Source organism: Cydia splendana, chromosome 12 (assembly GCF_910591565.1).
Source record: "Cydia splendana chromosome 12, ilCydSple1.2, whole genome shotgun sequence".
In the NCBI taxonomy this organism is placed as follows: Eukaryota; Metazoa; Arthropoda; class Insecta; order Lepidoptera; family Tortricidae; genus Cydia; species Cydia splendana.
In genome coordinates this window covers 15,027,585-15,055,528 of record NC_085971.1, presented here as the reverse complement: position 1 = coordinate 15,055,528, position 27,944 = coordinate 15,027,585, and the positions used below count along the sequence as shown (strand labels likewise).

The 27,944-nt window shown below is 37.0% G+C and overlaps 2 protein-coding genes and 1 long non-coding RNA gene across 6 annotated transcripts in view; 2 read left to right on the top strand and 1 right to left on the bottom strand.

The window, feature by feature from the left end:
* LOC134795676 (cyclin-dependent kinase 14) overlaps positions 1–18,061 on the bottom strand; it is a 136,146-nt gene extending 118,085 nt beyond the window's left edge. For 2 of the 4 annotated variants that reach the window (XM_063767601.1, XM_063767604.1), the window contains exon 1: positions 17,839–18,061. In XM_063767601.1, the coding sequence (XP_063623671.1) occupies positions 17,839–17,908 (70 nt within the window). In that variant the 5' untranslated portion in view covers positions 17,909–18,061. Of the gene's footprint in view, positions 1–4,336; positions 4,731–9,900; positions 10,348–17,838 lie in introns of those variants that run through there. The other 2 variants (XM_063767605.1, XM_063767603.1) reach the window with 2 other exon arrangements.
* Positions 18,062–18,319: 258 nt separating this feature from the next.
* LOC134795689 (islet cell autoantigen 1) lies at positions 18,320–21,552 on the top strand. Its single transcript, XM_063767621.1, has 4 exons — positions 18,320–19,033; positions 19,755–20,003; positions 20,436–20,678; positions 21,269–21,552. Exons 1-4 carry the CDS (start codon positions 18,464–18,466, stop codon positions 21,485–21,487), a joined length of 1,281 nt encoding a protein of 426 aa, XP_063623691.1. The 5' UTR covers positions 18,320–18,463; the 3' UTR covers positions 21,488–21,552.
* A 345-nt stretch (positions 21,553–21,897) lies between these two features.
* On the top strand, positions 21,898–22,028 carry LOC134795821 (uncharacterized). Its single transcript, XR_010144864.1, has 2 exons — positions 21,898–21,939; positions 21,977–22,028. It is a non-coding gene; the product is annotated as an uncharacterized LOC134795821 (long non-coding RNA).
* The last annotated feature ends 5,916 nt before the right edge of the window (positions 22,029–27,944 follow it).

Genomic DNA, 27,944 nt, shown 5'->3' with positions numbered 1-27,944 from the left:
ACGCAATTAAACTGGACAGGCAGAGAACGGAGATAATTACTATAATGTTTGAAACAAATCACGTCCGCCAGAGCGTTCGCAGTCGCTCCACGTCTCAGACGCAACGTGCAGCGGGGCAGGTTATTTTCGGTAGTAAGGCAGTGGTATGAATGCTAGTGCTTTTACATTATGGTATCAACGCGCTCGCCGAGGCGTGGCCGGCGCGGCTGCGGCCAGCCAAGCGTTCTCTCCCCCCGGATTCAGATAGGATTAAACCTAGCTTCGAAACTCCAGGCTTACGTAAGCGTATATTAAGACCTTGCCTCAACCGACCGAATGCGGTGTATTTAGAAACTTCTAATAGTTTTGTTCTTGTTACCTCGACCTAATGTATTATGTCTGCGGTCGGTTCATGTATCAAGTTGGCGTTTGCAAAACTGCAGTTATAACGTCGTGACATGAAAGAAACCCAACAAATTATTTAGTTGCAGAGTTAGTAACTTAGAAACATCCGTGTAATATTTGTTGAGCGAGCCATAATAACCTCTTCCATTTCTCGTACAGTTAAAAGACTAAACATAACAAAAGGAAAGTTACTTATCGCGTGAACGGAGGGGTTATTCCAAACAGGAAGAACGCGTAAACAATACATTAAGATATTAATACGGATTCTAATCATAGTGGTATCAAGGAAGGTCCAACGTATTTGCGGAAACAAAACTAACGGCTCCAAGAAGATAACTGTGATAGTAATGACGAAAGCCGATGCATGTTTTTGCCTTCGTGAAATTACCCCGTAATTGGCCTTAATGACTTCCTAGCATACGCATGTACGTCAAGCCATTAGGAGTGATACGTAGACTCAAGGTTCATGGTAATTGTATAGGCGGGGTACAAGTTTACTCAACCGCGTCTATTATCTAGAAACGGAAGCCGGTTTTAATTGTTTGTATAAAAGTACATGTAAAGACATCAGCTGAGACAAAGATAAGCTGATTGAGCAAAGTTAAGTGGCAATAGCCGTATTTGGCCGCAGAACCAATAACCGTTGGGGTAGATATGGTCTTAAGTAGAGATGGTTATGGATCGTTAAGTGTGGTGGGACACGTTCTTTATTCTTTATTCTTTATTCTTTATTCAAACACTATGTATAAGTTTACAGCTCAAGCCAAGGCACTTATACTGTTAATTAGGTACATATATGTTGTCAGTATCAGTCAGTATCATAAAATTAGTAGGTACACTTATTGTATTACACACTTATCTTTATAATTGAACATACATATTATGTATTACTAAGTTACATAGAGATAAAAAAAAGAATCTGATATTAAATAACATAGGTAGAGTTTAAAAAAATCCTGATACTACGTTGTAGGGACGGCCACTTGTCTGCGAATATGTCTGCGTTTTGGACTGTAGCTATGAAGTTACGTTAACCTAAGTGGAATGACTATGTAGGTACGCCAGATGGTTGGTTTTAGTCTTCTGTTAAAGCTGTATCAACTATGGGATTGGCATTTCACTGTTGGTTTAGAGACGGCAAAAAATGGTTGATAACTTGCCACTCGCCAGTTCCAGTTCTGGTTGAGAGAGGGAGAGCATTGTATTCAATGGCGTAAAATGGAAGAGGTTTACCAATAGCAACATCAATCAAAAGTAATAAAATGATCTAAACAGTTCTATAAATACCGCTGCATCAAGCGTTAATGAACGTAATGATACTAATGAGGTACATACACGACGTTTACATATTCAAATGTATGCGTATTTAGGCGTGGTTGGCACTTTGCATATAATGCCTGTCTACACACTTGACGACTTGGTCCCTTCATCATCAAACAGGGCCAAGCATGGGACGAACTGCCTGATTACTTGACTTGTTAGATTACTTGAAGTTGCGAGGCGAGTAAGACAGCGTAAAAACTAGATGGATACATATGAAGAGGCTGATAATAATTTACACATCTCGCACACTCTGATTTCACCGTATTGAACAAGAATCAGTGTAGCATCAATTGTACGATGCCATCACAAAATCAGAAAATTAACTAGTTACTTTGAAATTGATGTGCAGAATAAAAGATACTTCGTACACATGTTGCATTGTCATTACATTACAGATTTAAGTATAAGTTATAAAGAAAAAGACAGAACTGTTTGTGTTAAAGAATTTTAAGATGCAATTCTTCTGCAAATGAGACGATTTTGCCTAGGTAATATTTTTTGCAACACCTACATTGCTAACGATGTTCTGATAACTAATTATATGTTTCTCAACCAAATTAATTCGGGCTCAAGTTTTTCAAGGCCATCACAATCGACAGCGTCTTAACAGCAACATATGTAGTTAGAAATGTAAGACCGGAATGCGTGCACAGTTGGAACAGTAGACTTAAGTAGGTTTTCGCACGCACACCATCCGCCATACTGTGCACTTAATGGTGCATACATAATATGCAAACGAAGACAATCGCTGCAGAAACAGGTTCAAGTTCAGAAGATCGAGATATTCTCTAAAAAAAGCGAAGGTTTTGCAAGGTTGTTGAGGAAAGGGCTTGTTTCGACCTCTGTTGCAATTATATCTTATTCTTACATTTACGATATATCCACTAAAAGGATGCGTAACTCATACGTATTTAATGAAAGCTCCTGACGGTTTTTTGTAACCTTAATGGCATGGCTAAGTAGGTATATTATACCACGCTTTATCATTTTTGCTTGTACTTCGAATAGGAAAATTTGTTATAGCCAACTAAATGAGTTATAACCAACTTGCTGTCATTAAAACGTTTCAAAATGATATTTATTTTACTGTCATTCCAAGGTACAGGTAAAGCCGCGATGGAACATCTATCGAAACTGAACTAAAACTCTTATAAAAATCGTCACTTTTACAAAGCCTGCGTCGCGCCGCTCAAGACTGGACAAACGATGCCCCTGATTGAATTTACAACATGTAGGAATTAATCGTTTACGTCCACAGTTCAACGACCCCGGTGCCGACGCACCTGCTGCTACGAATGCCAGATTTGGCGGATGCCGTCAAGGCCTCGGGCTTTTAAGGGTCTGATTTGGCATTGGTATACAAATATAACAAAGCTATTCGGCGTCCGGCGCGCGAATTCAAATTTGCATTGTTGAAGAACACAAGCGAACTTCAAGTAGCTGGACTCTTATTAGAGTTGATATGTCGAACCTGTCATTGCATTTTACGCTCTACTGTGACAACGGTCTAGCGTGTGGCAAGACTTCACCTAAGTAATGTGTGTAATTTCTTCGTCTCTTTCAAAGTCTTCGCCTTATTACAAAGGATTAAGGTGGAAAAGTGTAAACATATGTTCGATGTCCACTGCACACAGCATAGGTAAATCATGCGTTCCATAGTATGCAAATATGGAAGCGAATTTTTAAATACTGCACGCTCTCGGTAGGCGGTAATAAATTAGCGTTGTTTGCAAAAAAGAAAGTAAACTTTCACAGACACAATTGAGTAAGAGATATCAGCGGTACGATACAAATTTCACAGAGATATGAATAAATCTTTATTGCGAGTAATAAATAACGCATCGAGAAACAGTCGAAATCGAGGTGAAATCGAGTAACGTCATTGCAATAGGTATTTAACAATCAAGTTTTAAATGACATTGCACTTGCTGCAGATATCGATAAATTTGTAACTAAAATGACGCACAGTTTAAATAATCATAAGTAGGCCATTTATTATTGTTTTATAAGTCGCCACTGAAAATTAATGTCGTGGCTTGCCGTCAGCCGTGAGGCCGTGACATCATGCCGAATGGTATCCATTCATTAGAAGTGGTATTGTGTTAAGTCTTTTAGTTTATTTCCTGATTTATTGCAATTCTCAGCGTTGATATTTGGAATAAACTAGATACATGTAGTCTGGCAAACAAGTTTTGTTAGTTACAGTAGAATAAAAAAAACGAAAATTATCCAATTTCGAAAACTAAGATGGTGCACCAAGGGTCAAGGTATTGTTAAACGAACAAACAGAACTATAAGAAAAGGCACTTTTACACCACATTTTAATGAGATAAGAATAGTCTATTTGAAACACTACAAGTGCATCGATCCTTTTATGCTGTACTAGTGTCTGTATATTTAAAAATAAAGCCAGGCTGTTATTATCAAACGGAACACATTCAAAACAAAGAGCAAGTACGCCGTAAAACGTTATTATGATAGTTGTAACAGTTGTTACACTAATATCATAATAACAATTTACTTAGTCATCAACACGTCTCAATGTAGAATTTAAAAATAAAGCGTTCGAACATTAAAATGTTATAAAAATGAGTCAGACCGAATAGGAATTTACTTAATAGTTCAATACCTTCGGATATGGTCGGCAGCACGTTGACAAAGTTAACAATCCCGACGCCTGTTAGCTGACTCATTCACAAAAACCGATTTAAACCGATCTTCCAAGAACCGACTACCTGACAAAACAGATTCACTGCAAAAACAAAAGGCAAAACAATACCGTTACACACTTATCACTTATCGTAGCCCACATAGATATGAGAAATTAAGTTTTTGGCACTTCAGATTGCAGAAATCAAATCACAACGATGACGTAAGCATCGATAAAGCCGTTATAATCTTCGAACTGTCACTTTGTGTACTGTTTCCATTATACATCGCCTGCTAATGTGATATATCGCGGGACAACCTGTTTTTTTTTTAATGCGTACGCGCGTCGTTCGGTGTGAAACCGCGGGGGCCTACTGACTGGCGGTAGACAGACAGGCCTACGCCCGTTCACCTACTCTTATCTCTCGATGACGCTGCACTGGCTTGCGGCTCTGCGCTTACTTGTCATACTGGTTGCGCGTGCGACTGCACCGAATGGTTTATGGTAATACTGGCGCAGCAGAACGGTCGTGCAGGACAAAGGGGTATAGCTAGCGCTGAAACTTACGATTGAACTAGAACGATAATTTAAGTCTATATTTTATTGTCAGTCTATAAATGCAGACCAATAGAAATCTGTTATCTTATTGTCATCTACACTAGAGCACACTTTTACGAAATAAATGATTTGAGTATAGATCAGTGTATGTATAAACTATTTTTGATCAAGCAGATACGTCTGCCATCTGCACGCGATGGGTACTACATATTTTTATATTAAAAGAAAAAATTATAAATCTCTGTTTCGGGCAAGTGTATGTTTACTGCCCTTGAAACTAGATATTTGTACTCGTAATAGTTATTATCTTATGTTACTAATCTTTCGGAATTACCTACTAATGTTATACAATTTAAGGCCTGTTATACAATGTCTACATAACAATTAACAACACTATAAAAGAGGAAATACCCAAACAATGTTGACTTGTGCATTATACACTAAACTAGTAATAAACAAAAGCGTAATAACTATTTACACAATTTTAATAAGAACAAGTTTAGTAAGGTTATGTATTGTTTACAATAGAGCAATGATATTACTAGAATCTACGTAATACGTGATTTATACTAGCTTTTACGCACGATTTATTAATAAACAAGAAATTGCCAACTGTAAACATTTTATGAATTAAATCAACAACTAACCACTTTAACAGTATTACACTAGTTTAGGGAAGCGATGGTTTTGACTAATGATGTTATCATAAGTATTCAACCATCGCGCAAAGCATTCATACATTTTCATTTATCCTAACAACATTTTAAGTCATGATTATTATGACCAACACGCCCAGTATGACAGACTGCATGATGGTGGAAATAACATAAAATTTCTTCGAACAACACTTCCTGATACGAATACCTACCTACTTGAAACATGCATTCTTCTGTTTTCCGTGCACGCTATGCTCGCCCTTAGTCACGAACACAATAACTGACGTTGAACTATTGACGTCTATCGATCATCTATCGCAGATTACACGAGGTCACGCTTAACGCTTGACCACATTGCACTTGTGAGGAAGTGACACAAAGACTTGTCAATAACGTATGATATTACATTCAAGTTATTGTCTATATAAAGTTTATTGGTTATACGTGAATAACATACCCGTGTCAATGCAATTTGCAATAAACCGAAGAATCTACTAAATTTTTTTTTGTAAGGATAGTGAATATGCTATTGAAAAGTTTATTTGGCGTGAATGGCGTGGAGGAATCTAGTATACAACTTTCGAGACAAAAGAAAGTTAATAATAAAGAAACAATTGAAAGATCCGTTAATAGAAACTGACTTGTTCACGCCATTATTACTCTATATACACTATGAAATTTAATCGGTGATCAGGAACCTTTTTTTCTAATTCAGTCATTGATGGCGATCACATTTAACTATGAAACCAACCCCGAAATCGCGAAAAAATAATTAACTCTCTCATAGAAAATATCAACATCGGACCAGCCCAAATGTATGAAACAGGCAATTTTTTTTTGTGATTTCGAGGTTCGTCGCATAGTTAAATGTGATCGCCATCGATGACTGAATTAGAAATATTGGTTCCTGATCACCGATTTACATTTCTTGGTGTATATTGGACATTTAATCGTAACAGTGGTTAAATTAGAAATGTAACTCTCCAAATAGCGACCATACCATTCACAGCGAAAATAATTACCTATGTAAGTACTAAGTAAATAATGAATACGACAAAGTAGTTACATTTCAAGGCGTAGCGGTAAATGGAAAAACTGTAACCATATAATTTACTTTCATAATGGGAGTTACACCAGTAGTTAGTCCAGTACGTCTACCATCAGTTTTTACATTGACATATACGCTCACGTCTACGTAACTTACTTTCTATGCATCTCGCTCGTACTCGCATATTAGTGCAAGCGAGATGTACAGAAAGTAAATTACGTAGACGTGAGCGTTATGTCAATGTCAAAACTGATGGTAGAGGCTCAGGCGACGCAAATTGTTTGTCACGTCTATAAACAAATATGTTGTATTGTTAATGCAATTCAATTTGACACACGTAAAATAATACTACTGTTAATAATTTAATTAAATACAGCTATGTCTACCATTAAGGTAAACCCACAGGGAACTCCATAATCCATAATCTCGTAATTCAAAGCTTTGGCCCGATGCCCGAATGAAATTGGAATAAGGACTAATCAGAGATTAAACGTAAAATTGTTGGGACTAATCTTGGACCACAAATCACTATTCTAATGTTAAGTTGATTGTTAATCGTAGGCTAAAATGTCCGACGATGCGTACTTTGATCTGAAGTATACTAGTTTAAATTTGCAGAGTTTGATGCTTGTCGTGATTTTAAGTTTTCTTTCTTCCAATTCATGGAATCACACGGTGAGGTAATTTTTAATCAGCATGTACTTTTGGGTTTTGTATGACTTCATCGTTTCAGGTAACACGAACCGAAACATAAGGAAAATAATGTGTTATTCCATTTTAAATTACGTACTTATAGCTTGGATTACACTGCCAACGATAACTGTACACGAAACCTATCATTTCGTAGTACAATGACCGGATACGACAACGCAAACAAATCATGACTGTATCCTTGATAATAGACATTGGGCGGGTGAATAACTTCAATGACAAAAGAGGTACTTCTCTACTAATCACAAGTTGGGCTTCAACTTTTTTTTTATTGCCTGTCATTGTGTCCCACTGCTGGGCAAAGGCCTCCCCTGTCTGCCGCCACTCGTCACGGCTTTGTGCATGCTCCCGCCAGTCGCCACAAAATGAGTCCAGGTCGTTTCGCCATCTCGTTATTGGCCTGTCTCTGCCTCGGGTGATCTGTGGTGGCCAATCGGTCGCAAAATAGCGGCTTAAACTGAATTAAGGAAAAAAGTCAATATAAGTGTTACTTCTGGTCCCGCACAGTCTGAAACCATCGACCCGAGAAGAAGTAATAGCACATAAGGCCAGTTTCCGCGAATACAATGGAATGGGTACCTGTGGGTAATGCAGCCGAAAAAAATCTCCATACAACATGGTCAATTACTATTACTTATAATTCTTATAAAAGACATAAGCTTCACAGTACTCTATCGATCGTGTGCTCTGTATATACCAACTAATCGTACGTCTCAACCCGGTCGAATTGCTGGTAAAGTTCAATTGATGTTTAATTTCACTTGTCTGCAAGTTCTACGGTATATTTGAACAAGATAAACTTAGGTCTAACTTTGCCAGTAACATTACTACTTCCACAGAACGGCGAAGACAGTATGATAAGATGAACCTCATTATATGTGCTGGCATTGGTCAGAAATTCCGATATTCCTATTTGTATTCAACAAATTAGTCAGGAGTGAAGCGCTCTTGCTCCTAAATAAATCTTACTTTTACTAAAATTTCTACCCTTTAAGTAGATATAGAAAAGTCAGATAATAATCATCATCTTCGCAATGATAATCATCTTTGTCCCGGCTTTTTGCCATGGCTCGCTTAAGTCCGACAATTTAAATGGCATGGTAAATTATATCGACGCTCTCAATATTATCGTTAGGTTAGGAATCTTGATAATACTCACTTGATTGCCCTATACGGTTCTACCACCAGTTTCACACTGGTGGTAGAGCCGTATACGCTACCGACACATACGCTAACGTCTGCGTAACATACTTTCTATTATGCATCTCGCTCGTACTGGCTTATTAGTGCGAACGAGATGTAAAGTAAGTTACGCAGACGCTAGCGAATACATCAGTTTGACAGTGATAATGACAAGGCAGTCGTGGTAAGGCTACTTACCTATTAAAACACTATTACCTACCTTGTAAAACATGCATTATTGTTCGTTCACCTGAAAGTACAGTAAAACATCGCTTCTTAGATCTTGCATCATGAAATTTTAATTAATCAACTAATGACGTGTACCGTTATTATTACCATTTATAGAATAGCCGACAATCGAATCAGAAAATTTAAATATTACGGTCAATTTTATCATTCTTCCTCTACATGCACCTGTGTTTGTTCAGCTGTTCAGCTGAATGGACTGTATCGTTAGAACTCCCTTCATGAATCTTAAATGAGGATGGTATACTGAATAGTCGTCAAATCAATTTAAATATTATGGTCAATTCTTACCGATATAATCTTCATATTATCATTAGCATCCCGGTAAAGAGCCTTTGGAGTGACCGGAAGCCGGGAAACGGGCGATTAGGTTTGATAAATTGTCAAAAAATCATTCCAACCAATCCAAGTAAAAATAAAGTATATCACCAAAACCTTAACAAATTATACACCTAAACCTTCCTCGGGAATCACTCTGTTGATAGGTGAAAACCGCACGAAAATCCGACCAGGCGATTAGTAATTTTCCAGTTTATCGCTTACACACAAACAGACAGACGCGACGGGGGAATTTGTTTTATAAAGTGTAGTGATATTAATGCACGTGTAAAACATGCACCTTTATTGAACAAACGACCCAACCTGAAGACTAAGAACATTATGTGCTCGCTTCATGAAACTTTAATGACAAAGGTATATTGAAGTCCACAATCGATAAGTGACCAGTCGTGCCGCTTCACACGCTTCGATTTCCATGACGCCAAGGTTGACGTGATGGTATTCATTTTATTGTTCGGATTCTTGAGTGAATTTTATGTTAAATGAGGAAAATTGCGTAATTGTTTCCGGTATTTCATAAAATTAAATTTCGGAGACGAAGTCAAGGGGAGCTCTGCCTTACTGATTTTAGTAATTATATTAAGCATGTAACCATTCAATAGTAGATTTGCTACTTCGAAACTAAAAGAATAAGCCAAAAAATCGGTGTTGTCTTGATGGAATTTAAAACTAACATAATCCAACGACACCTCACACAGCTTACATACGTCTAGTTGTGTGGATGCATGCAAAAGACCCTCATTCTGTCATTCTTAAGCAAATAAAAGTAACTTATTAGTAAAGTTTATAATAAACAAACTCACTTCTCTTGGCGGTGCCGAAGCCATCGTCATCGTGCCCATTGCACCTGTCGTCGTCATACCCATACTCCTTGAAACTGTCGAAGGAATACAGCTTGCCGGCTTTTCTAGACCTCCTTCAAAAACTAGCGACTACTAAAGTCCTTCAAAGTCTTCAAACTCAACAGTTATTTACACACGAATCGAAAACAAATTTCCACAAACGTCAATCCAATGCAAACTTTTCTGGTGAATGTTTATTTATTTACACAGCTCGCTATTGTCATGTAACAATGGGCTCGAATCGAAGTGCGATTTGCAGAATTGTGATTCTTAGATCGCGCGCGATCGCGAGCTGGTGGTGGGCGGGAGTGCTCGTTAGGGCGGCCGCGTGTCGTCTGGCCGGGTTGCAGTCGCCCCTCTCGCCGCGCCGGCGCCCAAGAGGGTTCCAACCACCTACCGAACTCAAGCAAATCCAGCTCTGAAGCCAACCAGTTTAAGGTATCTTTCCTGCCATGCGTAGTTGCTACAGTTCTACAGGTCAGAGTTACACTAGTTTGTCTCAGAGTTTGAAACCGTGCGCTCGGTAAGTATGTAGAATGTATGACCAGAACTGTGTCAGCAGACGCGGCGCCCGTAGCACCCCGGCCTCCATGAATACACCTATGCTTGACGCATCAATACATTCGTTACGCTATAGGATGCAAGGGAAATTGTACGTAATTGCTTACGCGTTTACGGGGAATGTCCGGGTGAAATTAAGGTGTTAAATTGGAATATTGGAACACTTGCTCGTATTGGCTGGGGGATTCGGATTTTAGCTCTCCAGGCGTCAATTCAATCATCAAACATGTATAGAGTTTGATCCAAAATTAGTCCCATTAACATTTCAAATGCTCCGTTATATTAGGTATATCAATATCAGCTCCGTTTTTCAGACTTACACATTAGTATAGTTGTAAAGCTAATCTTTTAATTCGCATTTTCGCATTCGGAGATATAAGGCACCTGCACCAAAGAAGGTCCATCGTTATTTTTCTTATGCTTAATATGAACTTGCAGTTTTTTTCTGTAGTAAGGTTTACTCGGGTAATTCCGAATGTCGAAAACTGTCGGATAATTCCGAAAGGAGACTTTTATTATGATGGAATTAAGGGTGATTTTCATCTGAATTTCGGAATTATCCGACATTCGGTATTACCCGAATACACCTTACTAACGAATATGGACACAAAATTTGAACCCATTCGCACTTATAAAATGAAATTTTGGAAGTTAGCTTAAGAACCCTTCTTGGGTGCGCAAATTATTTAGGTGAATATGAATATTCCAGTTGGGCTAAATTCAGCCAAAGTTCGAATATCCTTCGTACTTTAAATATTGAGAATGTAATTGGTATATGTAACATTATGATCAGTTTTACAGCCCGGAAACATACCGGGAGCTGCATAAAATACGACTGTTACACGCCCCTTCAATACGCGATTTTATAGTCCACTCCAGTTTGCCCATAAACATTGGTATAATTGGGTAGTAAAATTAGTTATCTTTACTTGAAAGTCTATTTACATTTGGGCTTGATATACTTCGCAATGTCCGTATACATTAAAGGTATGTCAGTAAACTCGTTCGTTTTTTGATCTGCGAACGAAATCTAAACTTAGGAGATTTACGATAAACAAATTCCTTCTAACAATTGGGTAATAAAATAAATAGCCAAAACAAGTCGAGATAATGCTCATTATCTGCAGATAATGAGGATTATCAATAGTTTCACTCAAGTATAAATAAAATAACAACGACTGTTCAGTCTCCTGCAATAACATTAAAATTGCTGCAATATGCTTCAATAATTATTATGTTTCAACAGTTCAACAGTAATTATTATCGTCAACTGGAGCAACACGTATAGTATAAACAACTAAAATTACGAGAGTGACCCATTTTTACTTCACTACACCTTATAAAACAAAGTCCCCCGCCGCGTCTGTCCGTTTGTACGTTCGCTATAAACTGAAAAACTATATACTGAACGGATTTTCATGCGATTTTCGCCTATCAATAGAGTGATTCTCGAGGAAGGTTTAGGTGTACATTTGTTAACCCGTGCGAATCCAAGGCGGGTCGCTAGTAATTTTAATACGTCTGAAACTCACGGGAGTTTTGCTCCTTCAATAACCTTGCACAATACACAATGAAGTATGACACCCTATTATGTTCTTACAAGTATATTATGTTTATGTCACATATTTTTGCACGCTCGTTAAGCAAGATGTTATTGCAGCCGAGTGTACTCCGACAGATTGCTTTTGTTAAATTAATAACTAAAGTTGAGGTAGACCGTACGTTTAAATGGAAATGCTCAATAACAGATATTAAACGCGTTGGCTCAAACAGTCAAAGCAAATGTCCAACACATGCACCCGATTCTCATCCAGAGATAGCTAAATTAATCTTGACTTCCACTTTACGTATAGTTGGACTATCTACCGTGTTATTCACAACGTTTAACCACTAATTTCCGACAGAAACATAGTTTTCACAAATCTCGGGGTCTAGTTTTACTGGGAATGTACTCAGTGGGAGTTTTGCAAATAGATAAGCTCAGGGAAAGCTTCAGGGCTGTTAATTACAACTTTTACCAAGAGCATTCATTGTAACCAGTATTATGTGATCTCAGATTACCAGACTTTGGGTCAGTTGCACCAAATTATCTGTCATCGTAAAAACGTTTGTCAAAATTTATGATAAGTATGAGAAATTTCATAGCACTCTGCGGAACTCCACAAGTCCACAACTACGTCAGTGAATTATTCCCAAACCGCACCCGCACAAGTTCGTAGGACCGATGGCCGCTGAAACAGAAAGGTTCTTTAGTGGCGGCCGCCAACCGGGAGATGCTGGCAAATTAGGCAACCAACGAGACGAGTTAATGATGATCTGGCAAAGATCGCGGGGAATCGTCGAATAAGGGTAGAGTACGACTATTGGTTCTAGAATATCTTGGGACAGGCCTCTGCTATGTCCAGGTGTCCAACAGACATAATTTCAGCTAATATTATAAAATTATAAAAAATCTCCAGGTCAAGATATACTAGAGCCTTGGAAGTCGAGTAGAGTCGAGACTGTGAGTTATGCAGCTGATGCTATCGTAAAAGCAGATCGACCCCTGACATTTGAGCACATTACGCTCATAACCTGGAAATGTTATTCCGAACTGGGGCAAGTAGTGCTTATATTAAAGAGAAAAATCTTAAGCTAGATCAACGAGATTGAAGATAAGAAATATTTCAAATTTATTTTTCTCTGCAATACGAGAGCAGCAGTTTTATTAAAAAAGTAAAATTTCTGAATGTGGATTAATATTTCTTGCGGTTCTCCCCTTGATTGTTATTTGGAATCTTCAGATAAAAAGTTAAGTTATGCGAATGCTGCAAACTTTTCTCATTAGAGCATGTTTAGGTTTTCAATTTTCTCGAGCCAGGCAAGGAGTAGGTGTTTAATAGGGTGGAGCGTCGTTGTATGGGAAAAAATAAAAATTTGATTATCAATGTGGAACCAGTACAAAAAGTTGCTGTTTGTCATGTAGATTATATCAAGTTTCAAAATAAATACTACTTTTAGCCCTCTACCCAGCCGCTAAAGAAATTAATAAAGGTAAATTTTCATAAATTATCAAGTTTCAAAATAAACACTACTTTTAGCCCTCTACCCAGCCGCTAAAGAAATTAAGAAAGGTAAATTTTCATAAATTATTTGCTTGCAAAACAAGGAAAATGCTACAGTGTAAAAAAATTATATGAGTTATTTTTTTTAGACGTTCTTGTGCCAAAGTAACGATGTTATTGATTACGAAAAGTATCATTTTACTGCAAAAAATGGGTTAATGTTTAAATAAGCGCCAAATTTTGCCCTTCGGCGTCGCTTACGTCCTTTTTGGGTCATGTTCACACGTATGTTAGGCATATATTTACTTTTACTAGTAGTATTTTTATTATCTTATCACGTTCAAAATAGTTTTCACGGTTCTGTAATAAGTTGTAAACTCCAATTTGTGCACAATATCCGGGTTAAAGGGCCTTTTCCATAAAACCCCTATTTACGTGGTTTTAGCGTGTCATAAAAATATACGTTATAAACAAAAATAAGTATAGGAATCAAGTATATCTGTAACCTAAAGATGTTATTTAATGAATAAACCTTGTTATAAAAAAATAAGCATAAATTAAATTTATTAAAATATATAAGTACAATATATTGCTTTATAATCGAATAGTAGAGGGCTAAAAGTTCCATTGCTATATTCAAGAATTTTGAATTTCGCTCCACCCTAGTGTTTAAGCGTACCTACAATCAACTTTGAGCTTAATTGCATAAATGTAAAAACAAAAGAGTAAAGTTAGTAAAGTTTTCAGCTTAAAGGCTCCGTCACACAGGCGCGTATTGCGGGCGGCGCCGCTTTTGCATATAAAACGCTCACGCCGCGCTCACGCCCCGCCCGGAAAACGCGCCTGTGTGACGGAACCTTTACTTTCAAATTGTTAAGGTGTTCTGCAGCCCTAACGTACCTGTTCTGAAAAACATACACATTAATAAGTATCAATTAGATCAGCGATTAATTTAAAACTTAACTCGACATGCTTGTCTCACACTGCCTTCATACCAAACAACCGTATTTATATCACTACTGGCTTCTGCAGAAAGAGCTAATGGCCTAGCGGTAAGAGTGTGCGACTTTCAATCCGGAGGTCGCGGGTTCAAACCCCGGCTCGTACCAATGAGTTTTTCTGAACTTATGTACGAAATATGATTTAATATTTACCAGTCACTTTTCGGTTAAGGAAAACATCGTGAGGAAATCGGACTAATCCCAATAAGGCCTAGATTACCCTCTGGGTTGGAAGGTCGGATGGCAGTCGCTTTCGTAAGAACTAGTGCCTTAGCCAATTCTTGGGGTTAGTTGTCAAGCGGACCCCAGGCTCCGATGAGCCGTGGCAAAAAGCCGGGACAACGCGAGGAAGAGAGCGCTACAGTTCCCAAAGTACCTGTAGACGATTACTCGCACATCACCCGTCATTCACTCTAAGCATAAAAGCATATCCTGCAAGGCACATGTCATATTACAAGCCTCAGGGGAACAATAAGCCTGTACCTGCGCGGTTCATATGGAAATCGACATTTTGATGTTTCAATCGGTTACCAAAGGCGGGCGAGCCGCGAGACGAGCGCTCAAGCAAAAAAAAATCATCTCATCGCTCAAAGATGCATCGCATCGCATCCTTCAAAGGGATAACTTCGCCTTTGTAATTACCATTTCCTAATTATATATTACTTCTATTATGTGTTTTTGTACAGAGTTTCAAGAAAGAAGAAGAAGAGTTGTGGGGGTCGGCCCAGATACCGCTGGGAGACAGTGTGGAAGCGGATCTGCTTCAGCTTCAAACCGATAGTTGGCAGAAAACGGCGCAGGATCGGGAAAAGGGGCGTGCTCTCGTTTCGGAGGCCAAGACCCTCTTTGGGTCGCTGAGCCATATTAGTTAGTAGTTAGTACAGAGTTTACTTCTACTACTAACTTACTACTACTCCATTCTTCATCTTAGTAGATATTCTTTATTGCTAAAGTTTATGTCCATTTTGAGGGGTTTCTGCTACATTCTTGATAATAGACTTCCTTAGAAGAGGGTTTTCTCATTGTCCGATCCGATATCGGATGTAATGTCGGATACGACCACAAAGATGTACAAATTTCGAGAGCGCCTTTTAATATAAATAAATAAATATTACATAAAAAACAAAGACTAAATGCCATAGGGCACTCTCTATATGCGGCTGTTTTTCTCCAAGGATCATCCGATATCCGATACCGGATCGGAGAATGTGAAAACGCTGTTACGGTTCTGTCTTTAGCCGTGCGTAGAGCATTCGGGCTACATAAGCTTTTGAAAGCTTTAATTTGACCGAACCATCGCTTGTGCTCACTAATTACTGATTTCAAGATGAACCTTCAATTCGTCGTGGTAAGAAATTGGAACTCAGAATGGTACCAATAAACGAAGATCGACGTTTGCCCGGATGCCGATCGACACTCGTAAATAATGTAAATTCATGAATAATAGACACGCGAATCGCGAATCAAGCCACGGCAACCTTGACCTGGCTGTCTTGGGAGTCCTTTAGCTTCATAAATTGCTAATAACGATCAATATATATAATACGCCGCAGTACTCCTAAGAAATGATAAGACGAATGTACCTCACGCATTATAGAAGACTAAAGAATTACAAGCAATGACATGCCAGAATACCAAGTTAGGTATGTTTTTCATACGCTCGCCTGATACTACTGTAGTAGTAGTCTTGTCACTTGCGTAGCCTATGGATGCTTGCAACTCCAGACGTGTCACATGGGCGTTGCCGACCCTTTACGTGCACATACATAGGGAACAGATAGATTTCACAATTTTGACTGGTCATGTAAGTTTACATTGTATCTCTAATAACATCCGGTTTAGTCAAACAACACCCATTCTAATAAATTGTTCCCCCTTATTTACGACATATCAAACACTTTTGCACCCTTCATATTATAATATTACTTTTAATAGTTTTAATACCTAGAAAGGTACTTTTGGAAGTGCATGATAATTGATAAAACACTTTGCTTGTACTCAGACAAAAATCATCAACCATAAAAGGTATATGTTTTAATGTTTGTGGTTATTTAGTTATTCTTCTAATGCTAGCAGTAATTAAGTACTTTTAAGTTCCATAGGGATACCTATTATGCATTTTGTGAATATTCTTACAGTAACAAATATCTTAGCATGTTAGCAATTCATGTTGGTGAGAATCAATATTGTGCAACAAAAAAATTATCAACCACAAATAAAAATTATTATATTCAAGACTTTGCTGTAAACTCATCTCTATAAAGAATTTTCATCATCATCATCATCATCATCATTCAGCCTATATAAGTCCCACTGCTGGGCACAGGCCTCCTCTCACTCATAAAGGATTTTATCAATATTCAAATATATAAGTCTAGAGTAGAACAGATAAAGTCATGCTTTTTCTCATGGATTAGGTTGTCTTCCCATCCACGCCCAGAGTGGGTTGGGGACTTGACTTACACATTAAATTTGATATTTGTGTACAGATATATATATCGATACCTTTGGGTTCAATTGGCGTAAAGGACATTTTGGCGAAAATTAATTATATACCATATAATGTATATATATGGTATATAACCCAAAGGTTATCGATATGCTAGTTTCCTCAAAATATTTTTCATACTTTACATAAAGCTAGTGAGAAAAATCAAATGAAATTTTGTGCATTCATTCCATGAAAATTTTAGTTACAAGAAACCGGTGGTTTAAGTAATATCGAAATCGGAAGACAAACTTATATTATAATCAGTTTTTAGAAGGATCAAAAATGTAGTACTAAATTTTCCTGAAATATGAAATTGTTGAAGCCGATTATGTTTTTAATGTCCCCTTCTGTACTTGCACTGTAATTTTAACAGTAAATTTTAGCACCCAACACAAAGAAGCGGTAAATGTAAATTTATCTCTCAAACGAAATGTCTAAACGTAATCTAGGACACAACTAAAAATGCTTTCTAGACTATGCTAACAATCAGTGGGTAGATGAATACCATGAATGAAAGCTATTTGCAACATGTTAATAATGGTTTCTGATTACATATATGGAAATTTTAATGACTGTTAATATATTATTGAGTTGATTTTATGGTTATAACATAATAAAAGTTAATACCACAGAAAGTTTGAATTACACACTAAAAAGACAACAAAGGTGTTTGAGAAAGAGCCACAAATAGCCTGCTTCATACGCCATAATGAGAACATTTAGAAAAAACAATCATTGCCGATAATAACCGTTGTTTTGCCCGTTACAAAATAGTAAATAGGTATGACAGGAACAAACTTACCTTCTTTGACATTCTTCGAAGATTGGGAAGATGACACTCCGGGTATCGTTTTATCAGTAGCACATTGCATTGTAATGTAGTCCGCTAACTTGTGCTTAATATTAACTCTCACCTAACAAATACAAGCATGTTTTTAACTTATAGTCGATTTTTTATAATATCACTATACACTCGCACGTCACGCGAAACGCGGCGGCCATTGCACATTCCGGTTGTAAATATCGCACCACAGATTATGAAATATTAAGCAGAATTTTGTGCATTTGACAGATGGTTATGTTGGTAGTGTATGTTTGTTTCGTATTCTCTGGGGGTTGTTTTATAAGCGCCTTAACTTAAGCAAAAGTCTCTTTCTAATGTTATTTGGTTAGAATGAGACTTTCGATTTTACTTCAAGTTACAAGTGTTAATAAAACGCCCTTGAAACGCCCCCTGTTGAGTTACCATACACATTTTTTCTTCGATATCTAATCTGTTTCAGGTGTCTGACATTTGACAGATAAAGCAAAAAGCTTTGGCATTTTCAGCGATAATTTTCTTTCAGTTGCAGTACTCGGCCCAAACAATTGTTAATATATTCAAATTTTGCTGCCACGCATTAATGTTCTAATTCAGCTGTATCAAAATGATGCAGCACCAGTATTGGGTAACTAAGAAGACTGTGTTGAAAAAACTAGGAACCAAAGAAGACGAGTGTATAGTTTCATCCGATGCCGAGTTAGACGCGAAATTGGAGTTGTTTCGATCAATATCAGACAGTTGTTTGCAATTACAAAGGGTTTTAGACCAATATCAGGAGCGTTTGTGCGTGTTAGCGCAAGAGGAGAACGCTTTAGGGAAGTTTTTGCGGGATTCGGGTAAGAGTAATGATGCAGCTGGTAAACACATGGTGTCGGCTGGCAAGGCAATATCTTACTCGGGTCAACAGCGTCTTTCTGTCAGAGGGCCTTTGTTAAGGTTGTACCATGAAGTAGAGACATTCAGAGGGCGCGCAGTGAGCGATATGAGGGCGACGGTGTCTGCTATGGAAAAGGCCCGCATCGAATATAGAGCTGCATTGAGTTGGATGAAGTCGACAAGTGCACAGCTGGATCCGGACACGGGCCGCGGGCTGGACAACTTCCGGAAGGCCCAGAGACAAGTGCGAGAGAGTAAAAAGGTTTTTGATAAGCTAACACTTGATGTGCTGCAAAAGGTAATCATGTTGACAGTTTTGATTCTTATATAGCTTAACCCCATTGTATTGTAGTTACTACTTGTTGCATTTATTTTCTGGCTCATGTTACTTTTATTTATTTTAGTTCTAAAACTTATTATTTTGTTTATTTTATTTATTATCATTTAGCAACTATCTTTGCAGGGCTTGCTTTAACCCAAATATAATTTACTGGTAATGGACTAGTAGAGAATGCCTTAAGGCATTAAGTCCGTCATTTGTACCTTCATGTATTGTGCATTAAAGAAATAATACATAGTGCCTTATTAACTAATTTATTTTACATACATACATACATACAATCACGCCTTTTTCCCGGAGGGGTAGGCAGAGACCACGGATTTCCACTTGCTACGATCCTGACATACCTCTTTTGCTTCCTTCACTTTCATAACATTCCTCACACACGCTTGCCGGTTTAGGGTGCTCTTGACCTGGCCTTTCTTCAGGATTTCCCCGATTTGATCAGAGAAAGTCCGCCGAGGTCTACCTCTTCCAACTCCCACTTTCACTTTTAATTTATTTTAACGTATATTAATCAGGAAGTTCCCTTTGCTTATAGTAAACTAACATGTTGACGTTACACATTAAATTTCCTGTAGTTCTGTAGAAACATAAAATATAAATTGTTATCTTTACCTGCGATGCGTCACATATATTTTAATCATATTCTCAAAAAATTCAATCATTTCAATTTCAGATTGATCTTCTAGCTGCAGCCCGATGCAACATGTTCTCCCATGTCCTAACAAATTACCAAAGCTCCTTTTTAACATTTGGCACAAAAGTGTCTCAAACGCTCTTGGCCACAGCGGACACAATGAACGCTAAGCCTATGTACGAGTTCTGTATACTTAAGGAGTTGTCACAGAACTTGGGGGAGGGGGATGGAGAACAGAAACAAGAGGAGATAGTACCACAGGATAAGGATCAAATGTTATTTTTCCAGGTGAGGAAATACTATAAAACAACAATAAAAACAAAAATTACAAACACATAAATAAATACATAATTAAAAACATAAATTTTCCTGATTTGTTTATTTCTTCCCATTTTGAATAAAGGAAATACATTTATTTAACACCACAACTTATACATAAAGATAAGTAGACATGCGTACATAAAAAAAACATAGGACACTGAAATAGGACCCCCCTCAGCATAATGACGCGGCAATCCGAGGCCCTGGTTTTGTTATGATTAAAATGGGCCTAAGCCTGCATATGGCTAGAATATTATTACATTTAAAATAAAAAAAATTGTAATGGGGTATGGTTCACACGTTATCCTGGCTTTACATGCAATTCATAAGATATAATATTTGTAGCAGAAACAATGTTAGAAAGGATAGTTTTTACTTAAACATTTTTATTTAATACAGGACGAATACAAAGATAACAATGACAACAAAAAGCCGAAACCAACAGAGGCCAATAAGAGTGACCAAAGAGACGAGGCCAAACCTAACCCAGACAAAGTCGAGGCTCCAACAGATTCCGCTAATCTTATAGATGTTGTGGAGTCAACTGAAGAAAGTATCAGTGCTGATCTGGCTGGGTTGAGGATGGACTGTGGTGATGTGGCCGGTAACTTTGGGATGTTCATGCCTTCCCAGCTGTTACAGGTATTTATATTTATTTCAAAATAAAAACCTTAACATACATGATGAGGAATTAATTCCATATGGCATTATCTACCAGTAAACCTCGGATGATTAACCTGTCCTGTCTGTAATTTAACCTGTCTTATGTACAGTAAAGTGTTTGCATACATACATACATGATTATAAAATTAATAAAAAAGTCAAATAAATTGGCAGGATTATCTTATCACTTCTGATTTTGATTATATGAAAGTTTGAGTTAGGAGTTTATTACTCCCTTATCCATTTGTGGCTGATGGAACGCCACATTTAGTATGGCAAGGGCCCCGAGTCTTGGACACCCACTATCCAGGTGGCAGGACGAAATAGTTGCCACTGCAAGCAAAGAACGGCAAAGAGTAGCACTAGACAAAGTCAGATGGAAACAGCTGGAGGAGAATTTTACACAGAAGGGGTACGGTCTACTCTACAGATGAAAAATAAACAAAATGAATTGCTAAGTGAACTATGATAACTTCACATTTTTTTTTAACTTAACATTTTCTAAACAGTTGTCTGAAGAATAATTAAAGCTTAAAATAAAGAATAAATAAATTCCTTTATCATTCCAGGACATGAACACATCCAGTTTAATGGACGAAACCCTCATACCAGTGAATCCTGAAAAGACCCAGCCCCCCGAATCAACTGAGCCGAATGCCTCCAAACCAAAGATAAATCAGAAGAAGGAAGACAAGGCCGCTTGGTTCAAGCTCTTTGCAGAACTGGACCCTCTTGCGAACCCAGACAGCCTTTTGGGCTCTAATAATAACCAGAGTCATGCAGCTTAGGTATTCAGTCCAAAGAGGTAGGTGACAAAGATTTTACTATATTTTATTCTCCACATTGCTGCTGTATTGCGTTTTTGAAAAATTGTTGTACAGTCGCAATCAGATATATCGGAGCGGCCAAGGTGCTCAAAAATATCTGAACACGCACTTAACGCCTTGACAATAGAGGCGTGTTCAGATATATGTCAGCACCTTGGCCACTCTGATATATCTGATGGCAACTGTACCTACTTGTTTTGATACAGTGTCTTATGTCTGGCCATTGAGAGTCTTATTCACTTTGAACACACAACTGAAAGAATAAGATACCAACGCCCACACTGTTAACTGTACATTGGACCTTATGGCTTTTGTAATAAGATCCACTGATGTACAATTAGGAGTTTTGCTGTTTGTACTATGGAAGTAAGGGGTCATCCATTAATTACATCACACGTTTAGGGGGGGGGGGGGTCAAGAAAATGTGACATGTTGTGACAAGGGGGAGAGGGGAGTCACAAACTTTGTGACGTCACTTTAACTTCATCAGTATCCAAAATTTTATTTTAATCAGTTTATTTACTGTACAGTTCAAAAACAAGTTTTCGGAACGGTAATCGTTTTTATTACTTAAATTTTTTTTCATAATCAGTTTTGGATTATAAATTTACTAATATTTTGACAAAAAATTAATAATACTTAATTCGATTTGCCGATTTCGTTGAAAAAATGTGACGTCACACCAGGGGGGAGGGGTTTGCCAAATGTGACCAAGTGTGACAAGGAGGGGGGGAAGGGTCAAAAAAACTTGAAATTCGTATGACGTAATTAATGGATGACCCCTAAAGTAATGGTATAAATAAAATTGTAAGGAGACTCCTAGCTCTATGATGGTTCACGATTTTCTTCAGTGAATGTTCCTGTAATAAGACTAATAAGACATGATGGGGGTCTAAAAACCAATAAAATAAATGGGTCTTATGGTTTCCATCCTGATAAGCAACATGCCTTGTCAGTAGAAAAAAGCGCGTTGTTCAAAATGTTGTATGGGTTGATCTATCTTTCGCGCCTACATTCAAATTTGCCGCCTATTTGTACTGACAAAGATGGCTTGCCAGAGTGTAATAACCATACCCTCGTAAGGCCCACCATAGAAAGTCCTATTTTTAATTTGAACCTTGTTGTACAATACATTAGGGTGACTTTCGTTTGTTTTAGAAAACAATGAAACAAAAGAAATGCTACTTTATTTCGTTTTCGAAAGGTTCAAATTAGATTGAAACAGAGTGTACATTGTAATGCACATTGGGCCTTACGAGGATACTGTTTAGGATACACCTATGCCCTGTTTATCAAAAGCTTGTAACTTGTATAAATACAAGTGGAAGTCCCTTTCTAACAATAGCTGTCAAAAAGGGACTTCCACTTGTATTACAAGTTACAAGCTTTTGATAAACAGAGCCTCTACCATCAGTTTTAACATTGACATAACGCTCACGTCTACGTAATTTACTTTCTGTACATCTCGCTTGCACTATTGCTCGCATATGCGAGTACGAGCGAGATGCATAGATAGTAAGTTACGTAAACGTGAGCGTTATGTCAATGTCAAAACTGGTGGTAGCCGTACAGGGCACTAATCTTTATACTTTATTGTCGCCTGTGGTAATCTTACAATGAAAAAAGATTCATAACTTGCATAATATTAACATTGCTGACAAGATTTAATGGGTGTATAATTTTCCATTTATAATTATTTAGTTTCATATTGTAACTTATATGATATTGTATGTTGTTTTTAAAACTGTGTAAATAATGCACGCGTCTGGTTAAAGTATATTGTACCGTAGATTATATTTTTCCTTGACTTGACCTTAATAAAAATAAAAATATACAGGGTGACATCCAAATGATGATCAATAACAAGCTTACCATGAATTAGTCATTATTTCTTATTTATTTTTCCTGAAGAAAAAAAATATGTTATAGATTGTAGATTATTTACCTAAACTTTCACAAATGATATTTTTATTTTATTTACGTTTTTCTCTTATTCTTTTCTCGAATTTTAATCATACTGAATTTGTATAGATAGTTAATATAAATTGTACTTTATTGTATTTGACCTCATATTTGACTGATAACAGCGCTGCGTAATGCCAAAGAGAATAGATAGTATAGAGGGGTCCTGTCATAGTAAATTATGTAGTCACAGTAAATTTACTGCCATCTATCGACACACGACTACAACTCAAAATGAAAACGTATAAAACTATCGAAAAAATTTATATATATGGATAAATGGTTCTATTATTTTTATATCATTTTGACCCATGTTCATTCACTGATACCTATGTGTTAAAATTGTTAAATATGAAACGGTGTCGTCAACGCCATCTAGCCGACCATAGGCCAAAGGTGTGTGCGCCATCTATCCGAGAATGACTTGTTCTTGATTTCCGAGGCACGTTTTTTTTCTTAGACTTTATTTATCTTATACGGAGTTACATAATAATATGTCTTTGGTAATGCCTAGTTCTGCCACAGTAGGTATACCAAAAAGATTCTAGTACTTTTTTTTCTTATTATTCACACATTTAATAGTTTCGATATGACATGAAATCAAACATCAATCCAGACTGGTGTTTATGTTTATAAATGAATATAGTCTAATTGATATTGGTCCAGTAGTTATAAGATGAGTAAGATGACTTTTCGAGAATGTTGTTTGCACTGTCCATTTTAATATGTCTTACCATTCATAATCTACAGACGCTTTTGTAAAGTATGTTTTGTTGTAAATCATTTTTTCTGTATGCACGCCCGTAATATAAAGTCAGTGATTGCGTGAATAAATTATGTAATGATTTAAGTCGAAAATAAAGACGGCTTAGCCTTCAGCCGCTCGATAGTCATAAATGACATTACAAACTATTGTATAATTCATTGTTGTCTCAAAAATAGTATTTCCGTCATGTAGAAACACTTGACAATAAGTATTCTTAATTCTTAATATTTTATTTCAATTCCATATCTAGTCAAAATTAGCATCTATGTATTTGATTTGCGTAGGAGGCAGATTTTTTGTGGGATAGCGTATCATAGTTGCATCAATTGCAAATACATTTCTAACGTGGGTAATACTTGTATAAGTATTAGTATATATATTTTAGAAGTATCCTACGCTAAAAAGCTATCAACGAAATCATTGTCATAAATCCAGTGTAAGTACTTCTTATAGTTATGTATGTTATTTCCTACATGTGTCTAAAACGTTTCATACTTATTTATAACAGACACAGGCAATCCATGTCATTCTTGGTTGAGTTATTAACATTTATTTTAGCTCATAGTTTAATATATCGTTACATTTGTATTTTAGTGTTTAGATAAGTAAGATGCTGCTCTCTTATTTTACCAAAGCAAATATACAATTATACATACACACCTAGTCACTAAATTGCGTTTAGCATGGTCGAACCCAAACAAAAAAGGGTATACGGTCAATATGGGTTAGTGTGGCTGCGGTATAAGCGTAACTGGCCTGTTTACACGTTGATTAAGGGGCCAACTGATTAACAGTCCGCCGGACGGTATCGGCCTGTCAGTTTTTTGACAGTTCCGAACAACTGACAGGCCGATACCGTGCGGCGGACTGTTAATCAGTGGGCCCCTTTAGTGTTTAGTGCGAGTTTATACATTTTTGCCACTAAACGCAAGTAGCAAATGTATGAACTTGCAATAATTACTAATCAATAAGAAAACGGGCCCCAATGTGAAAGCCGGCCACACTTTCCCGCACTTTACACATATTGTGATTTTCTAAAATACTATTTCGTGTGACATGTCACATGAGACGTGAAGATGATGAAAATATAGTTTGCATCGATTTGTTATTTTGTTGGAGAGAGATCTGTGTAAATTATATGATAATATCACAAACTTAGAAAAGTTTAGCAAAGATCTGAATGTTTCTGATACCATACATTCCAAAAATAATTTGATAATGTTTACTGATAATTTTTTGATTGCTATTGTTTATTTTTAGATTTTAAGACAAATTATATTAAACCAAATGTTTAACAAAATTGTATTGATGTGTTTTGCACTTACTTGATTTTCTTTATTATAATATTATACAAACAAAATGTACTTAAAAATGCATATGATTATGAAATATATTAATATTATATTTTTAATTTGTCACGTATTGTGTAAATGTTACAGCTTTATTTTTGTTTTGTGATTTATCTGAAGAAAAAAAACATATTATATATCTCATTACAGATGTTTCATTATATTCACATTTGTATTTCGTTCCAAAACCACCCTGTATGGTCAATGCAACCACGCAAAGTAAATAAGTAGTGTGATGTGCGATAAAGAAAGCAGACCAACATGGATAAAATAACTACAATATTAATAGGTAGGTAGTAGGTACCTATTAATAGTATCGTCATGTAAAATCTGTTTTATATAGCGTCGGACCAAGAAAAGTCTGCAGCGCATTTGATAGCCCACGCAGTGCAAGTGTCAATTTATACGTCATAATTTCATAGAAGTTTGACGTTTAAAATTATGGCTCATCTACACGATGGGCCAACGTCGGCCAATCCAAGGGACGCATTTATGCGTTAGGGGGAGCAAGTGATATTGCTATCGCATTCTACCGCATAGCTGCGTCCCTTGGATTGGCCGACGTTGGCGCATCGTGTAGAGGAGCCATAACACGTGCACTGCGTGGGTTTTCAAATCTGCTGCAGACTTTTCATGGACTGACTCTACCTACTATGGTCGAGTCGAAGCAAGAGAGAAATATGACATCGGTCGTCCGTTTCGTTTGCGGATACGAATACTACAACAATAACATAGGTAATTATATAATAACAACCGATAATAAGAAGTAATTAAAGGTGGAAATGAAGATTCCGTATGAAAAACTAAAAACACCAGCCCATGCTTCTATTATTATCAACCTAAGATGGCTCGGTATAGTAACTACTTATATGTATACTGTGAGCCCCAGCTCTAAAATTTAAAAGGTCGCCTCTTAAATCTAAGACCTATATAATTTTGTTTCCACCATGAAACGTCGCGGGCAGAGACCAGAAAATGTGCTACTACTACAATAATAACGCTAATCCCAAGAACAGTTTTTTGTGGGGAATCTCGTGGATTATCATTGAGCTACAATTTCCAATACAACTTTTGTTTCGCCAGACACGTGGACATCAGTTTATTCAATGTCAGGTTTTGACAATGGGCGTCGAAAACTTTTGCCGTATTCTAGATACTTACATAAGTAATTACGATTTTCGATGTTAGAGACTGACAGTCTGTCTCATGTACTGGTCTCTGGTAGTCAGTTTGCTGCGCACAATATACGGCCGTTAAGTGCAGCGAAATTTATAGCTGCAACCATATATTATTATACTCTTTGGCTGCAACTATCCTGTGCTGAAATGCAGGAGGAACGTAATTTACCTTGTGCTCCCATTACCCGAGCTCCGAGGCGGGGTCTAAAAATTGCTTTGTGCAAGGATTTTTATTTATTCGCGATACTTTATAATGTTTAGTTTCTTATCTTCTATATCATGTTACTGGTTGCACGCGCTTTAGCGAAACACTCCGGTAATGATGAGCCATTTAATAGGATATAAGATTACTTTTAGGGTATACCGTGAAACTTAGAATATCGACGTAGGCCCTCTGGTGTGTCTGTCCGTCCTTCTATCACAGCCAATTTACTTTTTGAAGCTACTGTCTGGACGAGGTCTGGACCGATTTAGACATTTAGTTGAAATCTCGTACACTTCTGTATGTAAGTCGGCGCTCCAAAGACGTAGTGTATAACATAAATAAGGTCAATATGGAGAAGACCTGCTCTACTACCGACCTTCAGTAAGTGTATGTGTACAAACCATGGACCTCTACAAGTAAAAACATACCTAGTCGGTATTTTTGCCGTGTGTGGGTAATGCCAGTCCAGTTGGTACAATCATATAGCCAATTTGATCATAAATTAAATTGGCAATTTGACTGACCTTTATCACAGATTATTAACTATAGTTTGTCAAAGGACTGTCTCATTTCAACCATAAAGAGAGAGAATCATACTATCTATGCTTACACTAGTACTAGCACCCAAAAGAAAAGGATGAGTATAGTTTTCCTGGTTCTTACTGACTGACAAATTGGTTTGACCAACTATAGTAACTTCGTTTTATTGAAATAAGAATTTAAAAAATTGGATACGATCGTCTATTTGTTTGTGAAAATATTATTTTAGGTTTCTAATGAAATATTATAATAACACATGTTAGCCAACATATCAACGTAGCTATATTATTTGATGTCCACACGGTTCATATTTTGTAATCTGTGGAAGGTGACAGTCAATAGTGATGTACAAAATTAATGTCTTGTAGTACATATCGACAAAAGTTAAGAATCATACCGCATTTTTCTTATTAGGCCT

What these genes read in the sequence shown, in the direction of transcription:
- LOC134795689 (XM_063767621.1), top strand. Translation starts at nt 18,464, where the DNA reads ATGATGCAGCACCAGTATTGGGTAACTAAGAAGACTGTGTTGAAAAAA. An exon ending in CACTTGATGTGCTGCAAAAG is followed by an intron (nt 19,034 to 19,754) that starts GTAATCATGTTG and finishes TTTCAATTTCAG; the next exon opens with ATTGATCTTCTAGCTGCAGC. An exon ending in ATCAAATGTTATTTTTCCAG is followed by an intron (nt 20,004 to 20,435) that starts GTGAGGAAATAC and finishes TATTTAATACAG; the next exon opens with GACGAATACAAAGATAACAA.